Below are 25,003 nucleotides of genomic sequence, written 5' to 3'. Positions count from 1 at the left end.
TACTGCTTGCTGAGCCGCCACGGTTGCGAGTACTCCTGCGTCAACACGGACAGATCCTTCGTCTGCGAGTGTCCCGAGGGACACGTGCTCCGCAGTGACGGCAAGACCTGTGCCAGTGAGTGTTGTGACGTCGGACGAGGGGGGCGCGGCACGGGCGATCGTGGGTGGGGTGTGCCGAGGACAGTGACCACGGGTGGGTCTGCGCCCCCGGGTTCGTGGCTGAACGTGTGCGAAAGCCCCCTCCCAGCGATGTCAGCCCTGGTGGCTGCCGCTTTCCTGCCCCAAGACAGCTTCTGCCTCTTCCGGTCTGGCCTGTGGTCATTTCGGAGCGGGCATGAGTTATAGTGAAGTAGATGCCTTCCTGACTGCGGACTTCCGGCGGCGCTGCACGCTAAACGCGTGCTTTCTCTGGGCCGCAACCTCAGTGGAATCCTCACCTTCAGACTAAGTGAAAAGCCTAAAGTGACCAGCTGTTATGGGGTGGGTTCAGACTCTGGACTCTTGTGACTCCAAAGTCAGTTCTGCGAGAAGGGGAGGCTCCTGAGAACCCCGTCCCCTCCCCCAATCCTGATAATTTGGCAGCAGATTCGGGGGGGGGGGCGAGGTTGGCAGTGAGGTTTCCTGGGGACATATTTCCCGGCAGCTGGTCCCAATTCCTGTCTCCATTACTTTTTAAAAAAAGCTCCCAGATGTCCTCCTCTTCACTCAAGGAGGCTATGTTTTCTGCCCTGCAGTCCTGTTTCCAAGTGGACCAAGATAAAGACTTAAAAATGGTCATTTCGAGAGAAGGGGTCAGAAGTGGAGGAACAGGATTGCCATGTACCTTGCGGGTCCTGCTAGTCTTTCCAGTTGTAGGACCAGGTTCCCTGACCACTGATACTACTGTGGTCACAACCTAACATGTCCACCTTTTTATGTCATCTGTTCACTTGGGCAGGTGCCCTGATTGCATAGCTGGGTGTGCCTCTCTAACTCCGCCGGCTGTGAGAAAAGGTTTCCCCCATTTGGGATGGAGTCTTGAGTTTTATGGCTTGCTTGTGGCTGCCTGCCCGGCTGTCCTGGCCAGCACAGGGAGGGGCTGGACATCAGGGTGCAGAAAGAGAGTGGGTGTGTCCAATTGCATGTACATTTGACTGCATGCCAAAGCCAGAAGCCTGCTTTTTAACGGATTTATTTTAATTCTAATCATCTTAGATTATCCATGCATTTCTTTGGACCTCCCCATTGCTGTGATAACCAAGAACTGACTATAAGATAATCGCAGGATGTCTAAGAAATTTTCATGACCCTTCCAAACAAATGCTACCCCTCCTCCTTACAATTGCGTGTCCCACTCCCTCCTTCCAGCCGCATCTGTTATGGCCACTGACACTTTCAAATGTCCATTTTCTCATTTATAGGGCTTGTAACTGATGATACAGTGATATTATCCATTTGAGTAAATGTGCAACAATGACATTAGAAGTGAATTTTGATATGTATTTGTTTATTATATATGGTGTGTCTACATGAGATGATCAGATGAGTTAGAGTTATCCTATTCTCAGGCAATGGTTGTAGTAGGAAATGGTGAAAGAAAGTGAAGTCACTCAGTTGTGTTCAACTCTTTGCAGCCCCATGGACCATAGCCTACCAGGCTCCTCCGTCCATGGGATTTTATAGGCAAGAGTACTGAAGTGGGTTGCCATTTCCTTCTCCAGGGGATCTTCCCAGCCCAGGGATCAAACCCGGGTCTCCCACACTGTAGGCAGACACTTTACCATCAGAGCCACCAGGGAAGTCAGGGCCCCCTGATAGCTCAGTTAGTAAAGGAAATGGTAACCCACTCTAACACCCTTGCCTGGGAAATCCCATGGACAGAGGAGCCTGGAGGGCTGTAGTCCATGGGGTTGCAGAGTCGGACATGACTGAGCACACACACAGGCAATGGTGGTATTTGTAAGAGATGCATTTTACCCGCCATCTGACACATATCTGTTGAGCTTGTCCCCTATTTGAAGCCTGTGTCTGCCCCGGGTTGATTCTGTCTAGCTGCCCTGTTCTGCAGTAATGCGCTGTGTTTTCAGTGTGGCCATAGTAAACGGGGGTTGGGAAGGTGTGTTTCCCAGCTCCGTCCCAGATCACAAAGAGCCTGACACCCTGACTGCATCTTTTTTGTAAATCATGCTGGGCTGTGGGTGGGGAGCCCGCTGGAGTTCAGCCAGGCCTGCTCAGCAGATGAGGGTGTCCTTGGCCCTTCATAAAGGCAGCCTCCACTTACCACCTTGATAGCAGGTGGCCTGAAGAACACTCTGCTCACTTTCTGGAAGGTTCTCTGAAGCACAAAGAGCAGGTGCAGTTTCCCAGGGCCCTGGAAGGAATGGACACTTATTCTCACACCCCTGCAGGCACCTTGGGCTCTCTGGCCTCTGGAGTGACGCCCACCCTCCCTTCCTCTTGGTCCCCTGACCCCTAAGCTGCGATCACCCCTTGGAGGGTTGTTCCACAACCCTGAAGGGGGTTGAGGTGGGGAGGGAAATCAGGGGATCTGTTCTGCAAGCTGCAGCTGAGAGGACTCCTCCCGTCTCTACCTCCTGGAAATTTCTGAAATAAACTGCGCATCTCAGCATCAGGAAAGACTCTCTAGTCTAAATGTGCGCGGAGCACACAGCCCACAGGCCTGTGAGCTTCTGGGGGTTAGAGACCCGGTCTTACTCAGAGACTGAGTTCCAGGCCTTGCCCACAGGAAATGCTCCATAAAGTTCAATGCATGTTGAGTGAACGGGCAGAGACCACCTGTGTTTTCATCCTGTGGCACCTGGCACAGGGTCCATCTTCTGTTCCGCATGCTTCAGTGGCCCTTGACTTGGCAGGTGGCAGAGAACACCTTCCTCCACCTCCTGAGCCCCACCCAGGTCTTCTTCCCTGTTCCCTCCGGTTCTTCAAAGGAGGCAACTCCCCTCTTCTCTGAGCAGGGCCTGAACCTCCAGCCCAGCCTGTCTCCACTTAGGACAATCTCCATATCCCACCTCTGCTGGCAGAAACCCAGCCCAGGGCCAGCATCACCTCCATGGGGAACTTCCTGCCCTCCTGGCCTGCTGGGAGCAGCTCTGCTCCACCCACTGCAGTGAGACCCCATCAGGACCCTTCCCTGTGGCCATATGTGCACAGATCTAGAATCAGCATGGCAGAGTAGAAAGAACACTAAACTAAGAGCCCAAAGATTGGGTTTAAATCTTGGGAGGAACTGACCTCTCTGGATCTGACTACATGCATGCTAAGTTGCTAAAGTCGTGTCTGACTCTGTGACCCTCTGGATCATAGCCCGCCAGGCTCCTCTGTCCTTGGGATTTTCCAGGCAAGAATACTGGAGTGGATTGCCATGTCCTCCTCCAGGGGATCTTCCTGACCCAGGGACCAAACCCACATTTCTCAGGTCTCTTGCCTGCGTCTAACTGTTCACCTGTAAACTGGGAATGATCATTTCTGCCTCTTTCTCAGGGTCACTTTGTGGCACAGGGAAAGACAGTCACTGAAGTGCTTGGGGAACTTGTGCAATGCCATAAACCTGAAGGTACTGTTGTTGAAATCTTACTTCCCACTGTTAGACGGCCCCACACTAGGAGAGGGCTGAGGTAGCGTCCTGCTTTGCTGCCTGAAGACCCACTCCTGGTAGGCCTGGCCTGCCCTCCTTGTGGAGACTGCCTGGGAGGAGTCAGGCTCAGGAGCCCGGGCACTACCTTCCTCTAGCATGTGGCGGGTGCTGATGCAGATCTGAGTGACAAGCATAGAGCACTGGGAATTTCAGCTGGGGATACTCCTACACTGGCCACCAGAGGTGGGTGGGCAAAGGCTTTTTCCTACCTGATGCCTCCCAGACTGACTTTGCAGGACGAAGCAACCCTGAGCAAGACAAGAGCAGTGTGTTATTGTATTCAGGCAGTCATCAAGAAATCCTGCATGCTTGGTGCCTTAGCAGCAGAAATGTAATTGTCTTGCAGTTCTGGAGGCTGGACATCCAAGATTAAGGCGCCAGTATGGTCAGCTCTGGTAAGAACCCTCCTCTGAGCTTGCAGATGTCTGCCTTCCTGCTGTGTCCTCCCATCACACACAGATACACAGACACACACGTAGAGAATACGCTCTCTTGTAGTCTCTTTTTAGAAGGGCACTAATCCCATCATGGGGGTCCCACGCTCATAACCTCATCTAACCCTAATCACCTCCCAAAGGCCCCACATCCAAATACCAGCACATTGAGGGCTTGGGCTTCAACTCAGAATTTGAGGAGAACACAATTCAGTCCATCACAGAGACTGGAGAGAAAAGACCACTGTACCCTTTACCCTCGTGTATTCACATTAGAGATAGAAAGGAACAGAAGGAAACTTAGAGATCTTTTCTTTCTTTTGTGGCCTGGGGAGAAAACTGATGCCCCCCAAGCTGACCCTGGGGGTTGACGACAGAGTCAGGGCTAAGACTGGGGTCCCCTGACTTCAGAATCTCTTACCCAGGGTGACCTCTAAAAATATGTCTCAGTTGAGCTGCTTCTGGTTTGTCTGAGAAAAAAAAAACCTACAAAGAGTTAGCAAATGAATGGCTGCTGCTAGATTTATTATTTTTAAAAATGCCAGCAAATGGTGTAATTCTGTCTCTCAGCCTTGGTCACCCTCTTGGCAGGCGGCCACTGTGGCTTTCTCCCTCTGGGGTTGGGGTTGGGTTTAATAACCTCCTACGTGGAGCCCCAGACACAGGATTGCTGTCTGTCATCACCACAGAGGTGCGAGTCCTCGGAACACATTACCCCATGATTGCTGCACCACAGCCCGTGCGTGAGTCACCAGATGTGGAATCCAGATGTGAGGAACAGACTGTATCAGTGTGTGGGGCTGTGAGACTCAGGCCCTAAAACCTGTGCTACGTCCTGAAGCGTCTGCTCGTCTTAATCGCAGACCCCCGTCATGATAAGGCTTTAATTAATATGTAGACCTGCCTTCTGACATATTTTTTTTTTTTAAAAGAGGATCCTTCTCTAAAGGGGAAATGTTTCATTCCTGCATCCTGAGATCTCTGCTAAGTCCCTACAGCCACATCACATGAAGTGGTGGTTCCGTCTGTCCACTTTCGTCTCTGGATTCGAGTCTAGGTACTTCTGGTTCATTGCTGCTCAGCCCCTACAGGCACTTCCTGTGGACCTGTGTTGTGCTGGTCATCTTGTGCTGACCCTGGGCCACTGTGGGGTTGATGCAAGTTCAGTTTCTGCCCTGAGAGAGTTTAAAATTTCTCAGGGAAGAAGGATATTAAGGATGGATCTTCCATTCTGTGTGATGAGAGTCATCATGAGGGTAGGAGAGGTGTCACGGGGCATCTGGCAGGGGGACCCTCACCTGGTCCAGAGGAAGTCTTCCTGAGAAAGAGGTGTTTGATCTGACCTTTAGAGACTGATGGAGGGAGCTATGCAGAGATGGAAGGTGTTATGGACTGAATATTTGCGCCCCGCCCCCCCCCGCAAATTTATATGTTGAAAGCCTAACCATGGAAGGTGATGGTGTTAGGAGGCAAGGCCGTTAGGAGGTGATTAGGTCGTGAGGATGGAGCCCGTATGAATGAGATCCCTGCCCACAGAACTATCCAGTTTCTTCTGCCATGTAAGGATACAAGAAGTCTGTGACCTAGAAGAGGGCTCTTGCCCAACCTTGCTGGCATCCTGACCTCAGACTTCCAGCCTCCAGAACTGTGAGCAATATATTTCTGTTGTTTATAAGCTACTCAGTCTGAAGTGTTTTGTTAGAGCGGCCCCAAAGGGCTAAAATGGAGGGCGTGGTCTTCCTAAGCACAGGAAATAGAACATGCCAGCCAGGGTCCAGAGAGTGAACTGAAAGAAGCTGAGAGTACTGAGTACTTAGTAGTAAGTACCGAGTGCTGAATTGAGAGGGAGACTGGAGAGATGTGAGCCTGGAGGAGCCACTGAGACAGACCAGTGCAGCACTTAGAGTTCATTATGCTATTTGGAGGTTTGGCTTCCCTTGAGAAAACTGTTTTAGTTTGCCTTCTGAGAATCTATCAGCCTATCTGAGCAGCCTCTGATGAGTTTGCTGGGCGAGGATGACCCCTGGACCGGGGACCACGGAGGCGACAGACCTGTGATCTAATCACACCTTTGCCCCCAGCACGGCTGAGACTAATCATCTTTGCAGGGTAAGGGGCCTTGGGAAAGTCACACCCACTCTGTGTCCTTCAGTTTCTGTGACTTTAAAGGAAGGTGTTGGATCAGTTCATCCCCAAGGTCCCTTCTAGCCCGAGAATGAGGGTAGAGGCTGGCAGAGTAAGGGTTCCATAAACACTCACTGAATGAATGAACTCTTGTCGGAGTGCCCACCATTCTCCCCAGGCTGAAGGCCCCCCGTAATCGTGAGTCAGGGATGTTGGCTCTCTTTGCCTGTTAGGGAACCACTGACATGCTTTCCCAGCAGGGAGTAACCTTAGCTCGGCAGAGATGCTGATTCCAAGCTGGTTTCCAGACTTGGTGACTGAAAGGCAGCTGAAAGCCTGTGGTCGGGGAGTTAGCTGCAGCACAACTTTGGCCTTCTCTAATTTACCATTTGTGGTTCTTTAATTATGAGTGACAGGAATGTCCCTGATGTGCAGAAACTGGACGTTTTGCTGAACAAATGCGAATCGCACTCTGCAAGGCTGGAAGGAGGGAGAGAAAGGGGAGCCCAGCTGACCGTCACCATCCACATGGCGTGGGTTCTCATTTAAAACTCTCGTGATCCTTGGTTTTCAGAGTAGAAAGCTGAGGAAATGTTTCCTTTAACTCAGCAGGCATTTGCTGAGGACCTGCTGTGGGGGCCAGGCATTAAGTTCGGAGCTGGGAGATCCAGGAGAGGAGGGCAGGTGCAGCCCGTGGTCCCCTGGAGGTCAGAGCCCGTGTGAGCGTGGTCCAGTGAGGAGGCAGGCATAGGTCCAGAGCAACCAGTAAGTGTTTGGTGATAGCTGTGATGCTGGGGTTTCCTATAGCTCAGCTGGTAAAGAATCTGCCTGCAGTGCAGGAGACCTGGGTTTGATCCCTGGGTTAGGAAGATCCCCTGGAGGAAGGGAAAAGCTTCCCACTCCAGTATTCTGGCCTGGAGAATTCCATGGACTCTATAGTCCATGGAGGTTGCAAAGAGTCGAATACGACTGAGCCACTTTCACTTTCTGGCTTGGTCCTGAGGTGCTGAAAGAAAGTACTCAGAGCTGGGGGGAGCGTGGCTGAGATGAGGCAGCGGGCAGGTTCCTGCGAACCTCACCAATGAGTCCTAGCCAGACTCTCAGGAAGCACTTAAGGGTGTCAGGCAGATGGAGGGAAGGATGTCTGCATGCACGCTTTAGAAGAGGACTCCAGCTGAGTCCAGGAGAGTGGGCTGGAGGGGGTGAAGTAGGTTTGTGAAGACCTAGTTGGTAGATGGAGTAACAGCCCGGGAGAAAGATGATGGCAGGTGGTTCATGATGATGGAGGAGCGGTATCACCTCTCTGGACACTTGGGAAGGTCTCTGAACCTAAGTTCTAGGTCCGGCGCTGGCATCTCACTTCAGGCAGTTTGTTGGTGTCATCCGTGGGGCTTTTTAAAACATCCGAAAGTCCAGGCAGCACCCTGGACCTCCCGAAATAGAGATTATCTTACGTTGATTGATGCAACCTCCTTGCAGGACAATTTGAAAAATATTTATCCGGGGCTAAATGTTCCTACCCTTTAGTGAGGCAATCCTACTTCTAGATGTTTATCTTTCGGACTTGCTTTCCCATTGTATGCAAAACTACAGGCATATGAGTATCCCCTGCGGTAACAATTGTAATAGCAAAGCCTAGGAACCACCTCAGTGCCTTTCCAAAAAGAAACTGGTTAAATTAATCACGGTGCTACCTTTAAAAAATAATGACGCAGGGTGTCAAAGGTGAGAGAGAAGAGTACTTTTATAAGATTTTTTTGTCTGTTTAAATTTGATTTTATTTTTAGAATGGGTAAAAGGTATACATAGTTTAAAAATCAAAACAGTACGAAAAGACGTGCATTAAGGAGTTTGGCTCGCACTCTTGCCCATCCTTCCATCCCCCTGCCTGCCTCCCTCCAGTTCCCAGGTAACTGGTGCCCATCCAGGGCAGCCCCTCCTGGATTCACACACATGTATTCCTTCCCTCCTTCACCGTCCGCCTGCGTGACCGACAGCTGTGGAAATAACGGTGCTGTGTCCCTTCTCCAGTGAAGTTGTCAGAAACACTGTGGCTGCTTTCTGGGAGCTCTCTCTGGCTTCTTGAAGTCATGTTGGCTTCACTCTAAGGGAAGCCGTATTGGGAGCAGCCCAGTGGAGAGGCCCACATGTTGAGGAACTGAAGCCTTCCGTCATCCTCCAGGGAGGAACTGAGGCCAGTGCACACACCAGTGAGCTCAGAAGCAGATCCTCCAGCTCCAGCGGAGCCTTGGGATCAATGCAGCCCCCAGGGGACCAGCTCTGCAGCCTCACGAGACACTCTGAGCCAGAACCTCCCAGCCGAGCCCCTGCTGGCTTCCAGACCCTCAGACACTGTGTGACATCACACATGTTGCCTTAAGCTGCTAAGTGTTGGCATACCTTGTTTTGCAGCAATGGATAGCTGCAGCTGCTGCTGCTGAGTCGCTTCAGTTGTGTCTGACTCTGTGCGACCCCATAGACGGCAGCCCACCAGGCTCCCCCATCCCTGGGATTCTCCAGGCAAGAACACTGGAGTGGGTTGCCATTTCCTTCTCCAATGCATGAAAATGAAAAGTGAAAGTGAAGTCGCTTAGTCGTGTCCGACTCCTAGCAACCCCATGGACCACAGCCTACCAGGCTCCTCCGTCCATGGGACTTGCCAGGCAAGAGTACTGGAGTGGGTTGCCGTTGCCTTCTCCGCAATGGATAGCTAACATTCCATTTTATTTCCATTCCTTTCCTGTTTCTTTGGGGCTTCCCTGGTGGCTCAGCTGGTAAAGAATCCGCCTGCAATGCCGGAGACCTGGGTTTGACCCCCGGGTTGGTAGGATCCCTTGGAGAAGGGAACGGCTACCCACTCCAGTATTCTGGGCTGGAGAATTTCATGGACTGTATAGTCCATGGGGTCACAAAGAGTCAAACACGACTGAGCGACTAAGCACAGCATCTCATTGTGTAGAACATTTGTTCAGCTTGTCTCCTGAGTAGTCGTGGACATCTGGGTTGTTTCCCACTTTTCATTATTACAAACGATGCTGCTGTGAATTACTTGAAAGTATATCTCTTCATACGGTGCCAGGGTATCTGCAGGAGAGGATCCCAGAAGTGAAGCTGCCAGGTCAAAGGTACATTTTGTACTTTAGGCAGATACTGCCAGATACCCCCTCCAAAGGGGACGTCTCCCCTTAGTATGTTTGAATTTTGAATCATGGGCCCATTTTGCCTTTCAAATAATCTCTGCAGGTGACTGATGTTCCCCTGAGATTGAGAACCATTGCTCTCTTCTCTTGATCAGATGCCCTGAGCGGGTAAGAAGGGAAAGTTTAAAAACCCAAATTCCCTACATGCTTTTAAAGCATGCACACAACAAAATTTCCAAACAGCTATTAGTACAAAAGCCCAGGAGAGCTCAGAAGCTGGGCTGGGAGCTCCCAGGATCGTCTGCAGCCAATGGTGAGGATGCCCCCTGAGAACAGTGCTTTCAGGCTCAGCAGGCTCCCCATAGAGGAAAGCAGTGCCCCTCTGCCAAGTACAGACTCGTCCTGCAAGAGCCTGGGGGCCAATGTCTTTTCAGGATCCTTGTGGAAAGACTCAGTCACTCTTCAAAACTTCAGCCTGAGATGAAGCTACAGGGACAGGACAGGGCATGGGGGATGCTCCAGAAAGAAGGGGCGTGTTCAGGGGGCCTGTCTGCAGTATGGCTTGACAAGGCTGACCTGAAAGAGTTATAGCTATTTTATTACATTGGAAAATGGAGTATTCTTAATATAAATTCATGGTGAGGAAAAAAAACCGCTCACCTCCACAGCCAGTCGGCTGTCTGTATTATGGATCACTCAATTGTATTTCCACTCAACACTACGTGAGGGATTACCCCAAGCCATCGAGAAATGTTCTGCATCAATAATGAGTCTATATTGTGCCTGGAGAAGTAAGTCATGTTCTGAGCAAAGAGCAAGGGCCAGCTCTGCTTTGACTCTCGTCTGCAGTTATAATTTCAGTTGATACAACGCTTTCCCACTGTTCAGATTTTGGCGGCCCTTCTGCCCAAACGAAGACAAAATACCCTTCGTGTTTGGAAGCTTAGAGTATAGCAACGCAGTGTAGCTGGGGAAAACATGGGATTTATTATCAGAAGATTACATTTTTAATCTGGTGCTGTCACTTATTAGCAACTGATGTTGGCAAGCCATTAACCTTCCCAAAGCATAGTTTCCCTGGCTGGTAAATGAGAATAACAACAGCTGCTTTAATTAACCCATAGGGTCGTTCTCAAGACTCCCCTCCAAGAAAAATACTGCAAAAATGCCTTAGAAAAAAGTGTATGGTCTGTGCCTGGCTATAAAAGTGATTATGCGCATTCATTTTAAAACCTCACTTCAAAGCCACTATAGAAATTCCGCTCCATCTGAAATGATAGCGTTGACTCTCAGAATTCTGTTTGGTTCTTAGAAAAAGTCCCTTCCCATCTGTCCTCAGTATCAGGCTTTAGCATATCAGCCTGGTTTTTACAGCCTGCTGTCACAGAAGCTGCCCAGCCCCGTCTATGGCAACGCCATTCTTCAGTCGCTCAGCCCTAGGACCTCAGGTCACCCGTGAGTCTTCTGTCATATCCATGTGAAGATGGACTCTTTATATTAACCCCTCAGCAAAGCTTGCAGGCTCTGCCTTCAAAGGCCAGCCTCAGTCTGACCCTCTCACCCGCCTGTCTGAGAGGTCAGGCAGTGGCTCTCTTCCCACTCTCCCTGCTCCAGCCTTACCCGTGGCCCGTTCTGTGCACAGTGGTCCTTTAAGAAAAAAGTCAGTTCATGTCACCCCCCCCCACACTGTTCAGAACCCTCCAGTGACCCCTTCTGACTTAGATGCAGCCACTGCGTGTGACTCCCACGAAGTCTGTCCTGGCTCATCGCCTGCCCGGTCCCCTGATCTCCTTGCCTTTCCTGAAACCTCCCGACCCGCTCCTGCCCCTGTTTGCAGATGCTGTACTTCCTTGGGTGTCATCCTTTTCAAACACCACGCATTCACTCGTCTCTTTCTCCAGGGCTCTGCTTAGTGTCACCTTCTCTGACATGGCATGGAAAATAATAAGCCCTCTGCACACTCCAAATCAGCAGACCCTCTCCATCACCCTCATCCTGCTTTTCTCTGTAGCACCTTCTCCTGACATACACATTTGTCTGTCTGTCTTGCCCCTCTTTCCTTCCGCCCCTGCCACCACATGTAAGCTTCACAAAAGCAGAAACTTGGTTTTACTCATTGTTACGTCCCCAGAGACTGGAAGAGTGCCTGACTCAGAGAGAGGGGACTCACGAAATATTCCACAGATCAGGGAACAAATGAATGAATGAATGAATGGATGGAGGGATGACCAAAGTAGGACACATACATGCATACATAAGCAGATGTGCAGATAATCATGGTTATCTGATAATCTGACATTATGGTTACATGATGACCAATGATGTGGAACTTATTTTCTAATATTTATAGGCCATTTCTATCTCTCCTTTTGTAATTTGTCTTCCGTGTCTTTTGTTCATTTTTCCTACAGAGATGATAGTATTATTTTATTTTATGTGCTTTTTATATATTAAGACATTTTGCTCATAGACATGCTTTCTATTTTGAAATGTACCCTGTAGGATAAAGTACTGTTTTCATTTAAGGTGTCTAAAATACCTTAAAAGATTAAATACGTGACTAATGTATGAATCATTTCCTTCTTTTGTGTCTGTTTCCACTTGGATTCTCAGAACTGGACGCTTGTGCTCTGGGCAAGCATGGTTGTGAACATTCGTGTATAAGCAGTGGAGACTCTTTTGTGTGCCGATGCTTTGAAGGGTATATACTCCGTGGAGATGGGAAGACCTGCAGAAGTAAGCTCTTATTGGAGTGGGTTCCCATTATTATGTCTGATCTCTGCCTGAAATCCACCAGCCTGATCTCTGTGTAAATCAGTTACTCTCAAAAACCATTGCCACAAGACCAGTAAATGTAATGTGGGCTCATAGATCAGGAAAAAAAACTGACTTCAGGTTGAAAACTAAGGAAATGTAAATCAACTATGGGCTTTGATATTACTGTATCAGTATCGGTCCATTCATCCTAACAAGCGTATCACACTACTGTAAGATGTTGATACTAGGGGAATGTGGGTATGCGGTTTACAGGGGATCTGTGTACTGTCTTCTCAATTTTCTGTAGATCTAGAACTGTCCTAAAAAAAAAAGAAAGACTATTAAAAAGAAAACAAACCAATGAACAAGTGACAAAAGTCAAAGCCAGAGCCACAACTGAAGGTGATACGCCCGGTGACAAGAAGCAGTGTGCTCTACTGGAAGGATGTCCAGCCTGAAATCCAGATTCTCTCAGCTTCTAGCGCTGCCATTTATTAGCTAGGCAAGCAGCCTAACTTCCCTGATCCTCTGCTTCTTTAACAATATTGTTGCTATTGTTTCTGGTGACACAAATCCCTCTTAGAGACACTCTTTTGATGAGGCCATTCTTACATCTCAGAAAGCAAGGTCTCTTCCATAGGGCCAAGACACGTCTCTGTCAAGTCAAAGGGGAGTGGGTAACCCTGAGCAAATGATTCCTGCCCTTGTCATCTTCTCAAGCTTCTCAAAGCTCTCTTTACTAAGAGAATCTCATATTGATGCATTTGAAGAAAAGATGGGTACCTGGAAGTATTACTCTCATTTTTCATAAAGGAAAGGGAAGCCTGCAAGAGGTTAAGTGATTCTCCAAAGTCATGTTGTCAGGAAAAACTCAAAACTAGATTTCAGCATCACCAGTCCAAATGAGGTTTAATGCCCTAAGTAATCATACCAATTCCTGCAGAAGGCCCGTGATGGACTGCGTTTTTACGAGACACTGAAGTAGGTGCTGGTGGATGGCGGTGGCTGTGACAGGGAGGAAGCTCAGAGAGTGAACCCGAAGTAGAGCTGCTGAGCTCAGATGGCCCTGGAGTCCAGGGGCTGAGAAGGATGGATCCTCCCAGGTGAAGCCCAGGGAAAACTGACGGTGGTGAAATTTTTAACTTTGCTGTCCTCAGGGAAAGATGTCTGCCAAGCAGTGGACCACGGCTGTGAGCACGCTTGTGTGAGCGCTGGGGAGTCGTACGTCTGCAAGTGCATGGAGGGATTCCGGCTGGCCGAGGACGGGAAACGCTGCAGAAGTAAGTCGCTTCGACTCAGGACAGTTAGAGAGTTTCTTTTAACGTTGGAAGTTTTCTGTTATAGTCAGTGTCGCTATTGTAAGTCCCTGCCTTGGATGCTCTGCAACTGTTGTGCTTGTGATCAGTACACTGGACCCTCAGTGCTTCAGGAACTTCTCACCCAGGGTCCTGAGTCGTCAGGCTCTTCGTTGCTTTCACTTTCTCCCAGTTGTAGCCCCTTTCCACAGGAGTTGTATGGATGCGCAGAGCCTAGCAGAGTGCCTGGCTAGCCATTGGAAAGGATTAGAATCTGGGTCAGCAATCGCGGTGAGGGTCAAAGCATAGTTGTAGAGCTTTTTCTTCTTGGAAAACCTTGTAAGTAAGGGCAGAAGGTGAGAGAAGGGATGAAGGGGTTTTTTGGGGGGGTCTGGATTATCCATTAACATTTACTTCTGTGGGTCACTCAGAACAGATTATAAGAGCTTTCTTATAAGGTATATTGCTCAGGGTTCTCCGGAGAACCAATAAAATGTGTGTGTGTGTGTGTGCACGTATGTGTGTGTGTATGTGTGTTTGTGGATAGATGATAGATCAATAGGTAGATAGATAAGGAATCTGTTGGGGACCCAGGGAAGAGCTGATATTGCAGCTCCAATCTGAAGGCAGTCTCGAAGCAGAATTCCCTCTTCTTTGGGGGAAATTCAGTCTTTTTTTCTCTAAAGGTCTTCAAAATAGGGCCCACCCATACTATGGAGGATATTCTGCTTTACTCAAAGGCTCATGATTTAAATATTATCTTATCTAAAGAAGTACCTTCATAGCAACATTTAAACCAGTGTTTTATGCAACAACCAGGTGCCGTAACCTAGCCAAAGTGACTCATAAAATGAACCATCACAGCCCTGAGAAGGAGAGATGGGGACACGTGAGCTCAGTGAAGTGGGCAGGAGATGAGCATGGGGTCAGGATTCCACCCCCTGTGAGATTTTGAGGTGTTAACCCCTATTTTCGGGGGGTCTTGACGTGGTCTACTTGTTTTTGTGATACTCTGCTCCAGTGGGCAGGATGGCCCTTCTTTAGTTTAAAAAAAGAAAAAAAACTCATCTGCGGTGGAGGTTGATTTGGGGGAATTGATGCTTTTGAACTGTGGTGTTGGACAAGACTCTTGAGAGTCCCTTGGACTGCAAGGAGATCCAACTAGTCCATCCTAAAGATCAGTCCTGGGTGTCCATAGGAAGGACTGATGTTGAAGCTGAAACTCCAATACTTTGGCCACCTGATGCGAAGAGGTGACTCATTTGAAAAGAGCCTGATGCTGGGAAAGATTGAGGGCAGGAGGAGAAGGGGATGACAGAGGATGAGATGGTTGGATGGCATCACTGACTCAATGGACATGGGTTTGGGTGGACTCCGGGAGTTGGTGATGGACAGGGAGGCCTGGCGTGCTGCAGTTCATGGGGTCACAGAGTTGGACATGAGACTGAACTGAACTGAACATCACAGATTGCTGAGATAACTTGGGGCTTCCACAGGTCAACACTGAGGGGTAAAGGAGAACTCACTCCTCATTATTCCTCCAGGAGGAGGGGCTTTTCTGCCTTTAGCAGGAAGTTCTGTTTGCAGGACCGATTTCTGGGATGCCCGTGGGTCCATGGGCTGCCTCTGCGGGGCGCCCTACGCAAGGCTGTGTTTTGCCTTCACGCGGCGCTGTCCTTCTGCGGAGACCATGGCTACAGTTCTGCCATTATGTTTGCCTGAGCCGTTCATTCATGCTTCTGTTTTTGTAAGCATGGAATGCACGTGTGCATCATTTCCACACTCAACACGCTTTTTGCTCAATAGGTTGAGCTTGTACAACTGGTACACAAGGCTCAACTTCTTCCTCTGAAATTTGATTGCTAAATCAAATCCTTCCAGAGGGATCTGTAGTCACTGATTGCAGTTTTGCAGGAAGCTTCTTAGGGAGCTAAAGACAGGAAGGAAGCAGAGAACAGAACACTTTCATGCTGTGGAGGAGGACCACTCAGGACACTTCCTGACTCAGACATGTCGCCCAGTGGCTGTATGACCTTGTATCAAACTTTGCTTCTTCATGTATCCATTGGGCGTGACTATCCCTGCCCTCCTCTCTCCACAGGATGCTGTGAAGATTAAAGAGCTGTCGCTACTGTGAAGAGTCTGAAGTGCCTCACACATGAGAACTGTACATTAGACAATTGAAACTGGGATGTCTATGGGGAAAAATCAGAAGGGTGGGAAAATCAAACCTCAAAGTACATTGAACAATTCTAAAAATTATTAAATCCAGGACACCTGATCACCCAGCTTACCATTCAGTTTCGTGGAAACTAGAGCTTTCTAAGAGGAGATTTCCTTTACCATGCCCTCTCCTGAGTATTAGACTGAAAGGGGGATGTTATAGAGGAGGTTTGAATGAAGTTTTAATGGTTTATTTCCATGATCTGTCCTGACATGACTGTTCAATCCAGCTCGTTTCTACTCTGATGGGGTTGCTTCACTTCCTATATAACCCTCAGGGAAGGATGTCTGCAAATCGACCCACCATGGCTGTGAACACATTTGTGTTAACCGTGGCAATTCCTACATCTGCAAATGCTCAAAGGGATTTATTCTAGCTGAGGATGGAAGACGGTGCAAAAGTAAGTAATCTGAACTGGGGTTTGTTTTTGCTTTAATTTGGTTTGGGAGCAATTGTTTTTTTGGAGTATTTGCAGGAAGTAAAATCCCTCACCTCTGCTTCTACCATAGATATAAATGTGTATGCGTAGATACAGAATGGGGAAGAGAGCTTAACTGCACCTGTGAAAACACTTTTGGTTTCAGTTGACAGTAAGTTCACTGTCAGCTGAGAGGCCAGAGTGATCCTAGCTGAATAAGAATATCGGGAATGAGGGAGGTAAGACTTGTGTTCTTAAACTTAAAAAATAGTATCTCTAAAGTGGCAGAAAAAGCCTTGAGAGAGGTATTTTATAATCTCAGGGTAGAGAACTTTCTAAACATGACATGAAACATAAAAGAAAAAGGAACATGTGTAATAAGAGATTAAAGCTACAATACATTTTTTACCTTTTAGTTATCAGAGTTCAGTAAGTTCGATGATTCCTTATGTTAGCAAAGGTATGTTGTAATAGGGAATTGTAAATTTATCACTAGGTGTCTGAATTGGTACAACTTTTAGGAGGGCAGTTTGGCAAATATTTTAATTTTTAAAAATATTTTAAAAATAAATGTTTTTTTAATTTTTTTTAATAAAAAATATTTAAAAAATTTTTTTAAACCAGGACACTGGTCCTGGTGTCTGAGTGATTCCCTGGCCCAGCAAATGGACCATGTTTCCAGAGCTCTGAAGACAGGGGGTAACACCCCAAAGTATGCCGAGCAGCTGCCAAGAACAAAGGCCGAAGCTCCCAGCTCCCAATACCTGGCAAACAAATGCGGGACTGCCTCAGGAACTGGTTGCTTCTCTGAGGTAACCCCCACTCCCAGTGTATTTGGGGAGGAGCTTTGAAAACAAGTTGGGGAGTGGCTGTCCTTCTCTGAGACTGGAGAGATTCCACAAAAGAATCTGGATGTCGTGGAGGAGACAGTGGTTCAGGCAGAGGAAGCAGCTGATGAGATTCCTAGAAAGCGGGAGAAACAGGAGAAGAAACGCTTGAAGACAGAAAAGACTGGCTGCCATTGCCCTGGCATCACCAGAAAAAAGCAGTGTGAGGAGTGTGAGGAGACAAGTGAAAGACCCAAAGGGAAGCAAAAGCCCCAGAAGGCGCCTCAGGAAGATGAAATGGAAAACCCGTCTGTCTTCTTCTCCAAACCCAAGAAAAGGAAACCTTTTTCCAAGAAGGAGCTGGTTAGTAGTGATCTTGAAGAGACAGCAGTGGAAGTCTTTCCAAGTGGAAGAAATCTTTCCCCAAAGAGGAACCAGTTAGTGACCTGAAAGAGTCAGGAAACAAGAGGGTCCCTGAGAAAAAAGAGGAAAAATTATTTTCCAAGGGGAAGCCACCCCACAGTGAACCTGAAGACGCTGCTGCCAGCAGGCGCGGTAGCTCCAAGAGAAAGAAAACGCTCTGAAAGCTATCCCAGGAAAAACAGAATGGGCATTTCCCTAGTGGGGCGTAACTTGCAGAGTTATTTCCCTAGTGGGGCATAACTTGCAGAGTTATTTCCCAACCATCCCCCAGAGCCCAATAAAAATAAAAACAAACTCACAAGAAAATAAAGGAGGGCAGTTCCAGTTCTAGGAGTTTATGCCGCAGAGAAGTGCATGTCTTCACAAAGCCACATATGAGGGAATATTTTGTACAGTGTTATTTGTAGAGCAAAAATGGGAAATAAGTGCCTGTTTATATGATGCTGATTAAATAAATCATGGTGCATCTGTACATTAGAATACTATACAGCTGGTAAAAGGAATGAAGCAAAACTTCCCTGGTGGTCCGATGGGTAAGGATCCACCTGCCAATGCAGGGTTTACGGGTTCGATCCCTGGTCCAGTAGGATTCTACATGCTGCAGGGCAACCAGGCCCTGCATCACAGCTGCTGAGCCCACTTGCTGCAACTGCTGAAGCCCAAGCACCTAGAGCCTGTGCTCAGCAATAAGAGAAGCCACTGAAATGAGAAGCCCCGAGCACCGCAACAAAGAAGAGCTCCAACCAGCCGCAACAAAGACCCGGTACAGCCAAGAATAAATAAATAAATATTAAAAAAAGGAATGAAGCAGCTCTAAATATATCCTCAAGATATTTTAAATGAAAAAAGCATGGTATCGAGTGGTTTTTATAGTGCTACCATTGATGTATTTTGCAAAAGGCTCCCTCTAACAAACTCTCTCTCTCTGAAGATAGGTATTGTTATAGAGGTTTACATAGAGAGATATAGATATAGATAACCTTTGTAGTGTTTGAACTTTGTTCCATTTGTAATATTTTTTAGAAAAAAAAATGAAAGATAAAGGATAGAGACAAAATCTAGAAAGTATCATGGTGAGGAAGTTCAGTATGATGTCAAGCGAAAAATAAAGGAAGAAACTGGGGATCTATGTAGAAAAAAAAGACTTGAGGTACCTTTCAAATACCAAAGTGACAGTCACCTCATCCATTATTTATAGGGCATCCCCTAAACCCTGGGGAAAGAAAGGACATTGGAGAAAAGCCACAGCTTGGTACAGGGACAAAGACCCCTTATCTCAGAGAAACTGTGTGATTAATTAGTTAAGATCATGAGCTTTGATCTTAGGGATTTTCATGAATTTGAACCCACTATTCCTACATTCATGTGACCTTGGAGAAATTATTTAACTGCTCTTGAGTCTCAGTTTCTTCCTATGATATCAGGATAACACCTTACAGAATCGTCATGAGAAATATATGGCATGGTGTGTTTACAGGTGTTTAGCCCAGTGCTGGCACCGTGTCTCAGTGCCTGACAAATGATAGCTACTGTCATCCTCACCGCAGAGCTGTGAGCAGACGGGGCTTCCGTGGTAAGGCGGTGAGTTCCCTATCAGAAGAGGTGTTCAGGCCCAGGCTGAGTGAATGGCTATAGAGATACAGTAAAGATGTGAGCAACAGGGGGGCTGGACCAGTGACCTTTAAAGGTCTTGTCCAAACCCGAGTTTCTGAAACTCTGTGAAAATTAAGCTCAGAAGGCAAATCACAGCTCTGCTCCAGTCTCACTGACTCAACTACCAAAAGAAAACATCCAAGGAAAGCTGAGTGACCTTCCTGCAAATAGGTAGCCAGCAAGCTGGGCTGTCATTAAAGTGAGAATAGGGCACCTCCCGCCCTGGTGCTGTTCCGCTCCATCTAAGATTCTTGTCTCCTGCTGAAGTCGTCTGCTCCGCTCCCTGCAGGGAGGCTGCAGGTGTTCGTTTTATTCTCTAAGAAAATAATATATGAGGGAAAAGAGAAAATAGATTCGCTGCTGAAAAATTATTCCACTATTTCTGAAATCTGCTAGAGAGCCAGGTGCACACTGCCTGAGATTCAGGCTATGAATGTAAATGAAGTTCTGAATTGGCCATTTCCTCTTTCACTAACAAGAGGTCAATAGGTTGAGTAATGAGGACAAGCGCTTAAAAGGGGAAAGACAGGAACCCAACTCTTCCAACACACATATACAATTATTTTAGCATGTTAGTCAAGCCAAGAATAGACATATTTTTGCATGTGTGTGTCTTTACTTCCTAATATTGCTGTGCTTCACTTTCAAGTATTAGACAGCTGCCTTGATATGTAAAAGAGAATGTTATATTGCATACTGCAGACTGTTTGAAATGAGATCATCCATTTGGGATCTGTAAATTTTTCTTATGCAGCCCTAAATAACAAAAAAAATCTCTCTATACCCAGCTTGCTAACATATTTGCATAAAGCTTTTACTGTCAGCCATCTGAGGTGCCTGGAAAACGTCCATGTAGGTAAAGAATTCACAGTGATAATTCATTTTAAAACTTCAAAAGGTCAATGATGGGGCCCTGGCGGTCCAGTGGTTGGGACTCCTGCTGTCACTGCCAAGGGCCTGGCTTCGGTCACTGGGCGGGTGGGTAGGATCCCTCAGCCTGTGCAACAGGGCCAAAAAAAAAAAAAAACCGGTGAAGAGGGTACTTAGTGGTTGTACTACCGAATGGATACCTCCTCCTTCGTGTATTTTCTCAACAAGCATTTATTGAACAACTATTGTGTGCCAGGTATTGTAAGTACAGAAATTAATGAGAAATGGCTCCTGCTGAGCAGGAACTGGTGGACTAGAGGAGGAAGCTGACACTCAGCTAGCCGGCTGCTGTACGGTGTGGAACGATGCCCAGAACACACTGGACTGTGAACAACACGGAGTGGGACTCTGCCTGGGTCACTTGCAGTCCTGCCGCACTGCCTGCCTTACACAAAGCAGCAGCTCAATAACAATTTTTGTTGACCAGATTAGTAGTGTGAAGGCTACACAGAGAGTAACGAACACAAGCTGGGCTACGAGGAAATCTCCCTAGAAGATCGAGATGACTGAGCTGAACTGGAAGAATCTCCAAGTCTATTGTGTGTGAGACGCCAGCACTGGAGTGATGTCACTCTCCTGGAGTAAAGTTTTTGGAATCTTTTGGGGGTATCAGGCCCTGCAGGGTACTCTACAGACAGTCCCTCTGAGGCCTGACTCCTGGTGATCCGGGGTAGAGTGTGGGTTTCAATTCGTATATCTGCCATGTGTTTTTGCTTGTGGAAAATACTATTTTTAACAATTTGACAAGCCACACATAAAGGCAATTGTGAACATTATGGTTGTTTGTGACTCCCCCGACACTTTCTGTCTATCCTGTGTTACTGTCTAAAGAATAAAGGTAGCTCTCCAAAATAGTTATGCCTCCAGTGGAAGTATAATTTTCCTCTCTTCTTGTGTATAATGATTTTTTTAATCATTTAACCATTACAACTTTCCTTTTATTCCTGTAGGATGCACTGAAGGCCCAGTTGACTTGGTTTTTGTGATTGATGGGTCCAAGAGCCTTGGAGAAGATAATTTTGAGATTGTGAAGCAGTTTGTCACTGGAATTATAGATTCCTTGGCGATTTCTCCCAAAGCTGCTCGAGTAGGGCTGCTCCAGTATTCCACGCTGGTCCGCACAGAGTTTACCCTGAGAAACTTCAGCTCGGCCAAAGACATGAAAAAAGCCGTGGCCCACATGAAATACATGGGCAAGGGCTCTATGACCGGGCTGGCCCTGAAACATATGTTTGAGAGAAGTTTTACCCAAGTAGAAGGGGCCCGGCCTCTCTCCGCACGGGTGCCCAGAGTGGCCATCGTCTTCACGGACGGACGGGCTCAGGACGACGTCTCCGAGTGGGCCAGTAAAGCCCAGGCCAGTGGTAACGTGGGATGGGGGTGTGTCTTACCCCACTCAGGTTCAGGTTTCTTAAACTCGCTTGGTGTTCACATTGGGGTGGGGGAGCATGGGAGTGAGATTCCTTGAGGGGACAGAATGGCTTCCTGTCACCGCGGTTACACACCTTTACTAAGCTGCCACCTAGTGGCGTTAAAGGGACCCCACAGGGATGCCAAAGTCTTGTGGACTGTAAGGGGGTCTGCATACAGGTCACACCTGAGTAATCATCTCCTGTGATGATTTACCAGCCAGGCTGTGACCTCCAGAACAGAGACTCAATCCTACATGTGCTGTTTAACCAGAAAAATAAACAATACTTCCCAGACACTGGTCTGGTTGTTTTAGAATCACCTGAAGAACTGATAAAAATAGATTCCTAGTAGGAGGAGCTCTTACCAATATATTTTTTTAATTTTTAAAATTTTTATTGGAGTAATATACCTTTTTTTTTAAGCAACGCTACCAGTGAGCATACTGGGAGTGCAGTAGCCTTAAGACAGTGAATGGTCTTGTGTTTGCAGGAGGCAAAAGTGAGCTTTTGAGAAAATCAAAATGTCAGATGAGATCATGACTCTTAAACTCTGTTGCTTGGTAAAGCTTAGCCTCTTTGAGGTTTGTCTGACTCCATGTATAATGCAGGGGGGACTTTAAGTTGCTTTAGATGTTTGACTATGTTGCTTTTGAGGTTTGACTATAGATGTCAAATGTGGCAGAGGAATATGGCTCTTGGCAAAAGGAAACCCCAAAGCTAGGACGGTTGGTAGACAGCTTGAGGGAAAGTGTCTGGATTCCTTGGGAAGATGGGAAGACCTGGGGGTCGTGAAGCAGTTTGTTTGAACGCTGCTTTCTTTAAGAACTTGTTGAGAGCACATTGCTTCAGTAGCTCCTATGAGGGGGAAAGTGTGTGCACCAACTTGATGGACTCAGTGCCTCCGTCAGGCCTGGAATATAATACTTGTGTGATTAATCCTTGCTGAGTGAAGGAACAAAGGATCAAAGTGCTAACGTGCCGCTGGCGAGCTCCGTTCCTCCTCACAGAAGGGCTGGTTCACGTCACCCTTCAGTCACCGTCTTAGTGAAGGGGGCCACTTCACTGATATTGCTTATTTCACTCTTTATTCTTTTTTTTCTGAGCCCCCAGAAGTGTCCTGCCTGAATCAGCTGGGCAGATTGTAAAACTGGCTGCTCACACCTGGTTTCCCTGCTTCTGGACTAGCTTAGCTGAGCTCTTGTCAAACCCACCAACCCCTCTAGCCTGTATTCTTAGAATGTACTGGGGCAACACCTTGTCTCCAAAGACAGTGGTTAGTCCTCTTATCTATCTTATGGAAGCCAACCTGCCTTACTCTCTCCCCCACTCAAATTTCCACAAATCCTCCAAAGGCGGGTGGTGGGAGAAACATATATGCTTGGTTCTTGAATCAACAAGACTTATCTGAAGTGACTTCCTCTGATTAACTTAGTTACTCCTATGTATAATGAACACAATCTTAAAATAGTAGTTATCCTTTTTAGGAGACTGTGTGTAAAGTCACTGGGCTCTCAAACAATTATGCTGAACTTGGCTGTTGACCTTACAGAGACTTTAGAATGAGGCACAATTCTTGCCCTTTGACTTAAAGAGCCATTTTTATGTCTATTTTTAAAAAAATCTAGTTTAATGAATTAGCCAGAGTACAATATCTGCTGAGAAGTGTTGAAAATCAAGCAGAACTTAAGTTCTTATTAATGTTTAATTTTCAAATGAAGAGGATATTGGAGAAGGGAATCTAATGATTAATTGTTTTTATAAAAAACTTTTGGAACAATCTCATATGCCTGTTGAAATCTAAAGTTGATACTTGTGTTTGTTCTTCTTTTTTTTTTTTTTTACTTAGGGAATTTCCAGTGGTCTGCAGATTCTCCTTTTCAGCTTAGCACCTTCTTACAAGGCTTTATCCTCCCAAGATGAGTGGGCAGAATAGTTTCATTTGGCTGCAGGTCACTTAAGGTTACTATCTGTACCTTTGACAAGTAGAAACTAGGTTACAAGGTCATAAACTGACCTGTTTCTTAAGAATTCTCCCAGAAGAGATTCTTATTTAGTAAGCCATGAGATAGTGTTCTTTTTTTCCTTACCCACAAGACTAATTCAGGGGAAAGTTGAAGATTTGCGAATGACCTTGTCCGGAGCTGCGCAGGTCGGTGGTCAGGTTCCCCAACCTCTCCTCAGTGGCCCCCCTTCCTCTCTGGGGTCACTGCCTTTTGCTCACAAGGCCAAAATAAAAATGGTGGAAAAGAAAGGGAGGCTGACACGGATGCCTCACATCCCACCAGTTATTAATATCCAGCTGGCTCTGAGTGCAGAACACACAACTTCCAGATGCTGGGAACACAACTCTCACTACTGTGTTCTTTTTTTTTTTTTTTTTTAAAGTTGGCTTACAACGTGTATTAGTTTCAGGTGTACAGCAAAGTGATTCAGATAATACACACATATTTTATATACGTGAAGTGAAGTGAAGTCGCTCAGTCGTGTCTGACTCTTTGCGGCCCCAGGGACTGTAGCCTACCAGGCTCCTCTGTCCATGGAATTTTCCAGGCAAGAGTACTGGAGTGGGTTGCCATTTCCTTCTCCAGGGGATTTTCCTAACCCAGGGATCGAACCCGGGTCTCCCGCATTGTGGGCAGATGCTTTACCGTCTGAGCCACGTATGTATATATAAAGTAGACAATAAGCTCCTACTGTATAGCACAAGGAACTATGTTCAGTGTCTTCAGATTCTTCCCCATTATACAAGATATATAGTAATGTGTATATCTGCTATATACCCAAGCTTCTACGTTATCCCTTCCCCTTTGGTAACCCTACATTTGTTTTCTGTGTCTGTGTAACTACCCTGTTCTTCATTTGCTTTGTACCTCAGGTATAACTATGTATGCTGTGGGGGTAGGGAAAGCCATTGAGGAAGAGCTACAAGAGATTGCCTCTGAGCCCACAGAAAAGCATCTCTTCTATGCAGAAGACTTCAGCACAATGGGCGAGATCAGTGATAAACTGAAGAAAGGCATCTGTGAAGGTACTGCAGGTTACGTCTAGGAGAGACCTTAGCAAACAGCAGCGTGAACCCTTGAATGAGAAATTCTTAATCCGTTCCTTCAAAGTGCTCAAAAAAGTGCCTCCCTTGTGGGCAGGGCCCAGTGCTGTCTGGAAACAGTAAGCACAAAACGTAGAATAGGGGAGAGAGAAGACAATAATAGCTCACATAGAAAATGAAAGTATTAGTCACTCAGTCGTGTCCGACTCTTTGTGACCCCATGGACGGCAGCATGCCAGGCTTCCTTGTCCTTTACCATCTCCTGGAGTTTGCTCACTCATGTCCATTGAGTTGGTGATGCCATCCAACCATTTCACCATCTGTCATCCCCTTCTCCCGCCTTCATCTTTCCCAGCATCAGGGTCTTTTGCAATGAGTTAGCTCTTTGCAGCAGGTGGCCAAAGTATTGGAGCTTCAGCATCAGTCCTTCCAATGAATATTCAGGATTATTTCCTTTAGGGTTGACTGGTTTGAACTCCTTGCTGTCCAAGGGACTCTCAAGATACTATGCTGCTGCTGCTAAGTCGCTTCAGTCGTGTCTGACTCTGTGCAACCCCATAGACGGCAGCCCATCAGGCTCCCCCGTCCCTGGGATTCTCCAGGCGAGAACACTGGAGTGGGTTGCCATTTCCTTCTCCAATGCATGAAAGTGAAAAGTGAAAGTGAAGTCGCTCAGTCGTGTCAGA

General features: G+C 47.1%; 1 protein-coding gene across 1 annotated transcript in view; it reads left to right on the top strand.

Moving 5' to 3' along the window:
• The window catches only part of MATN2 (matrilin 2), a 164,618-nt gene that overhangs the window by 135,138 nt on the left and 4,477 nt on the right, over window positions 1-25,003 (top strand). The window contains exons 10-15 of the mRNA XM_010863562.1: window positions 1-115; window positions 11,946-12,068; window positions 13,247-13,369; window positions 15,886-16,008; window positions 20,810-21,223; window positions 24,147-24,299. The exon at window positions 1-115 is cut by the window's left edge and continues 7 nt beyond it. Coding sequence (XP_010861864.1) covers window positions 1-115; window positions 11,946-12,068; window positions 13,247-13,369; window positions 15,886-16,008; window positions 20,810-21,223; window positions 24,147-24,299 — 1,051 coding nt within the window. The remainder of the gene's footprint in view (window positions 116-11,945; window positions 12,069-13,246; window positions 13,370-15,885; window positions 16,009-20,809; window positions 21,224-24,146; window positions 24,300-25,003) is intronic.

The sequence above is a fragment of the Bison bison genome, unplaced genomic scaffold (assembly GCF_000754665.1).
Source record: "Bison bison bison isolate TAMUID 2011002044 unplaced genomic scaffold, Bison_UMD1.0 scf7180017864491, whole genome shotgun sequence".
Lineage (NCBI taxonomy): Eukaryota > Metazoa > Chordata > Mammalia > Artiodactyla > Bovidae > Bison > Bison bison.
This window is presented reverse-complemented; position numbering and strand designations above follow the sequence as displayed.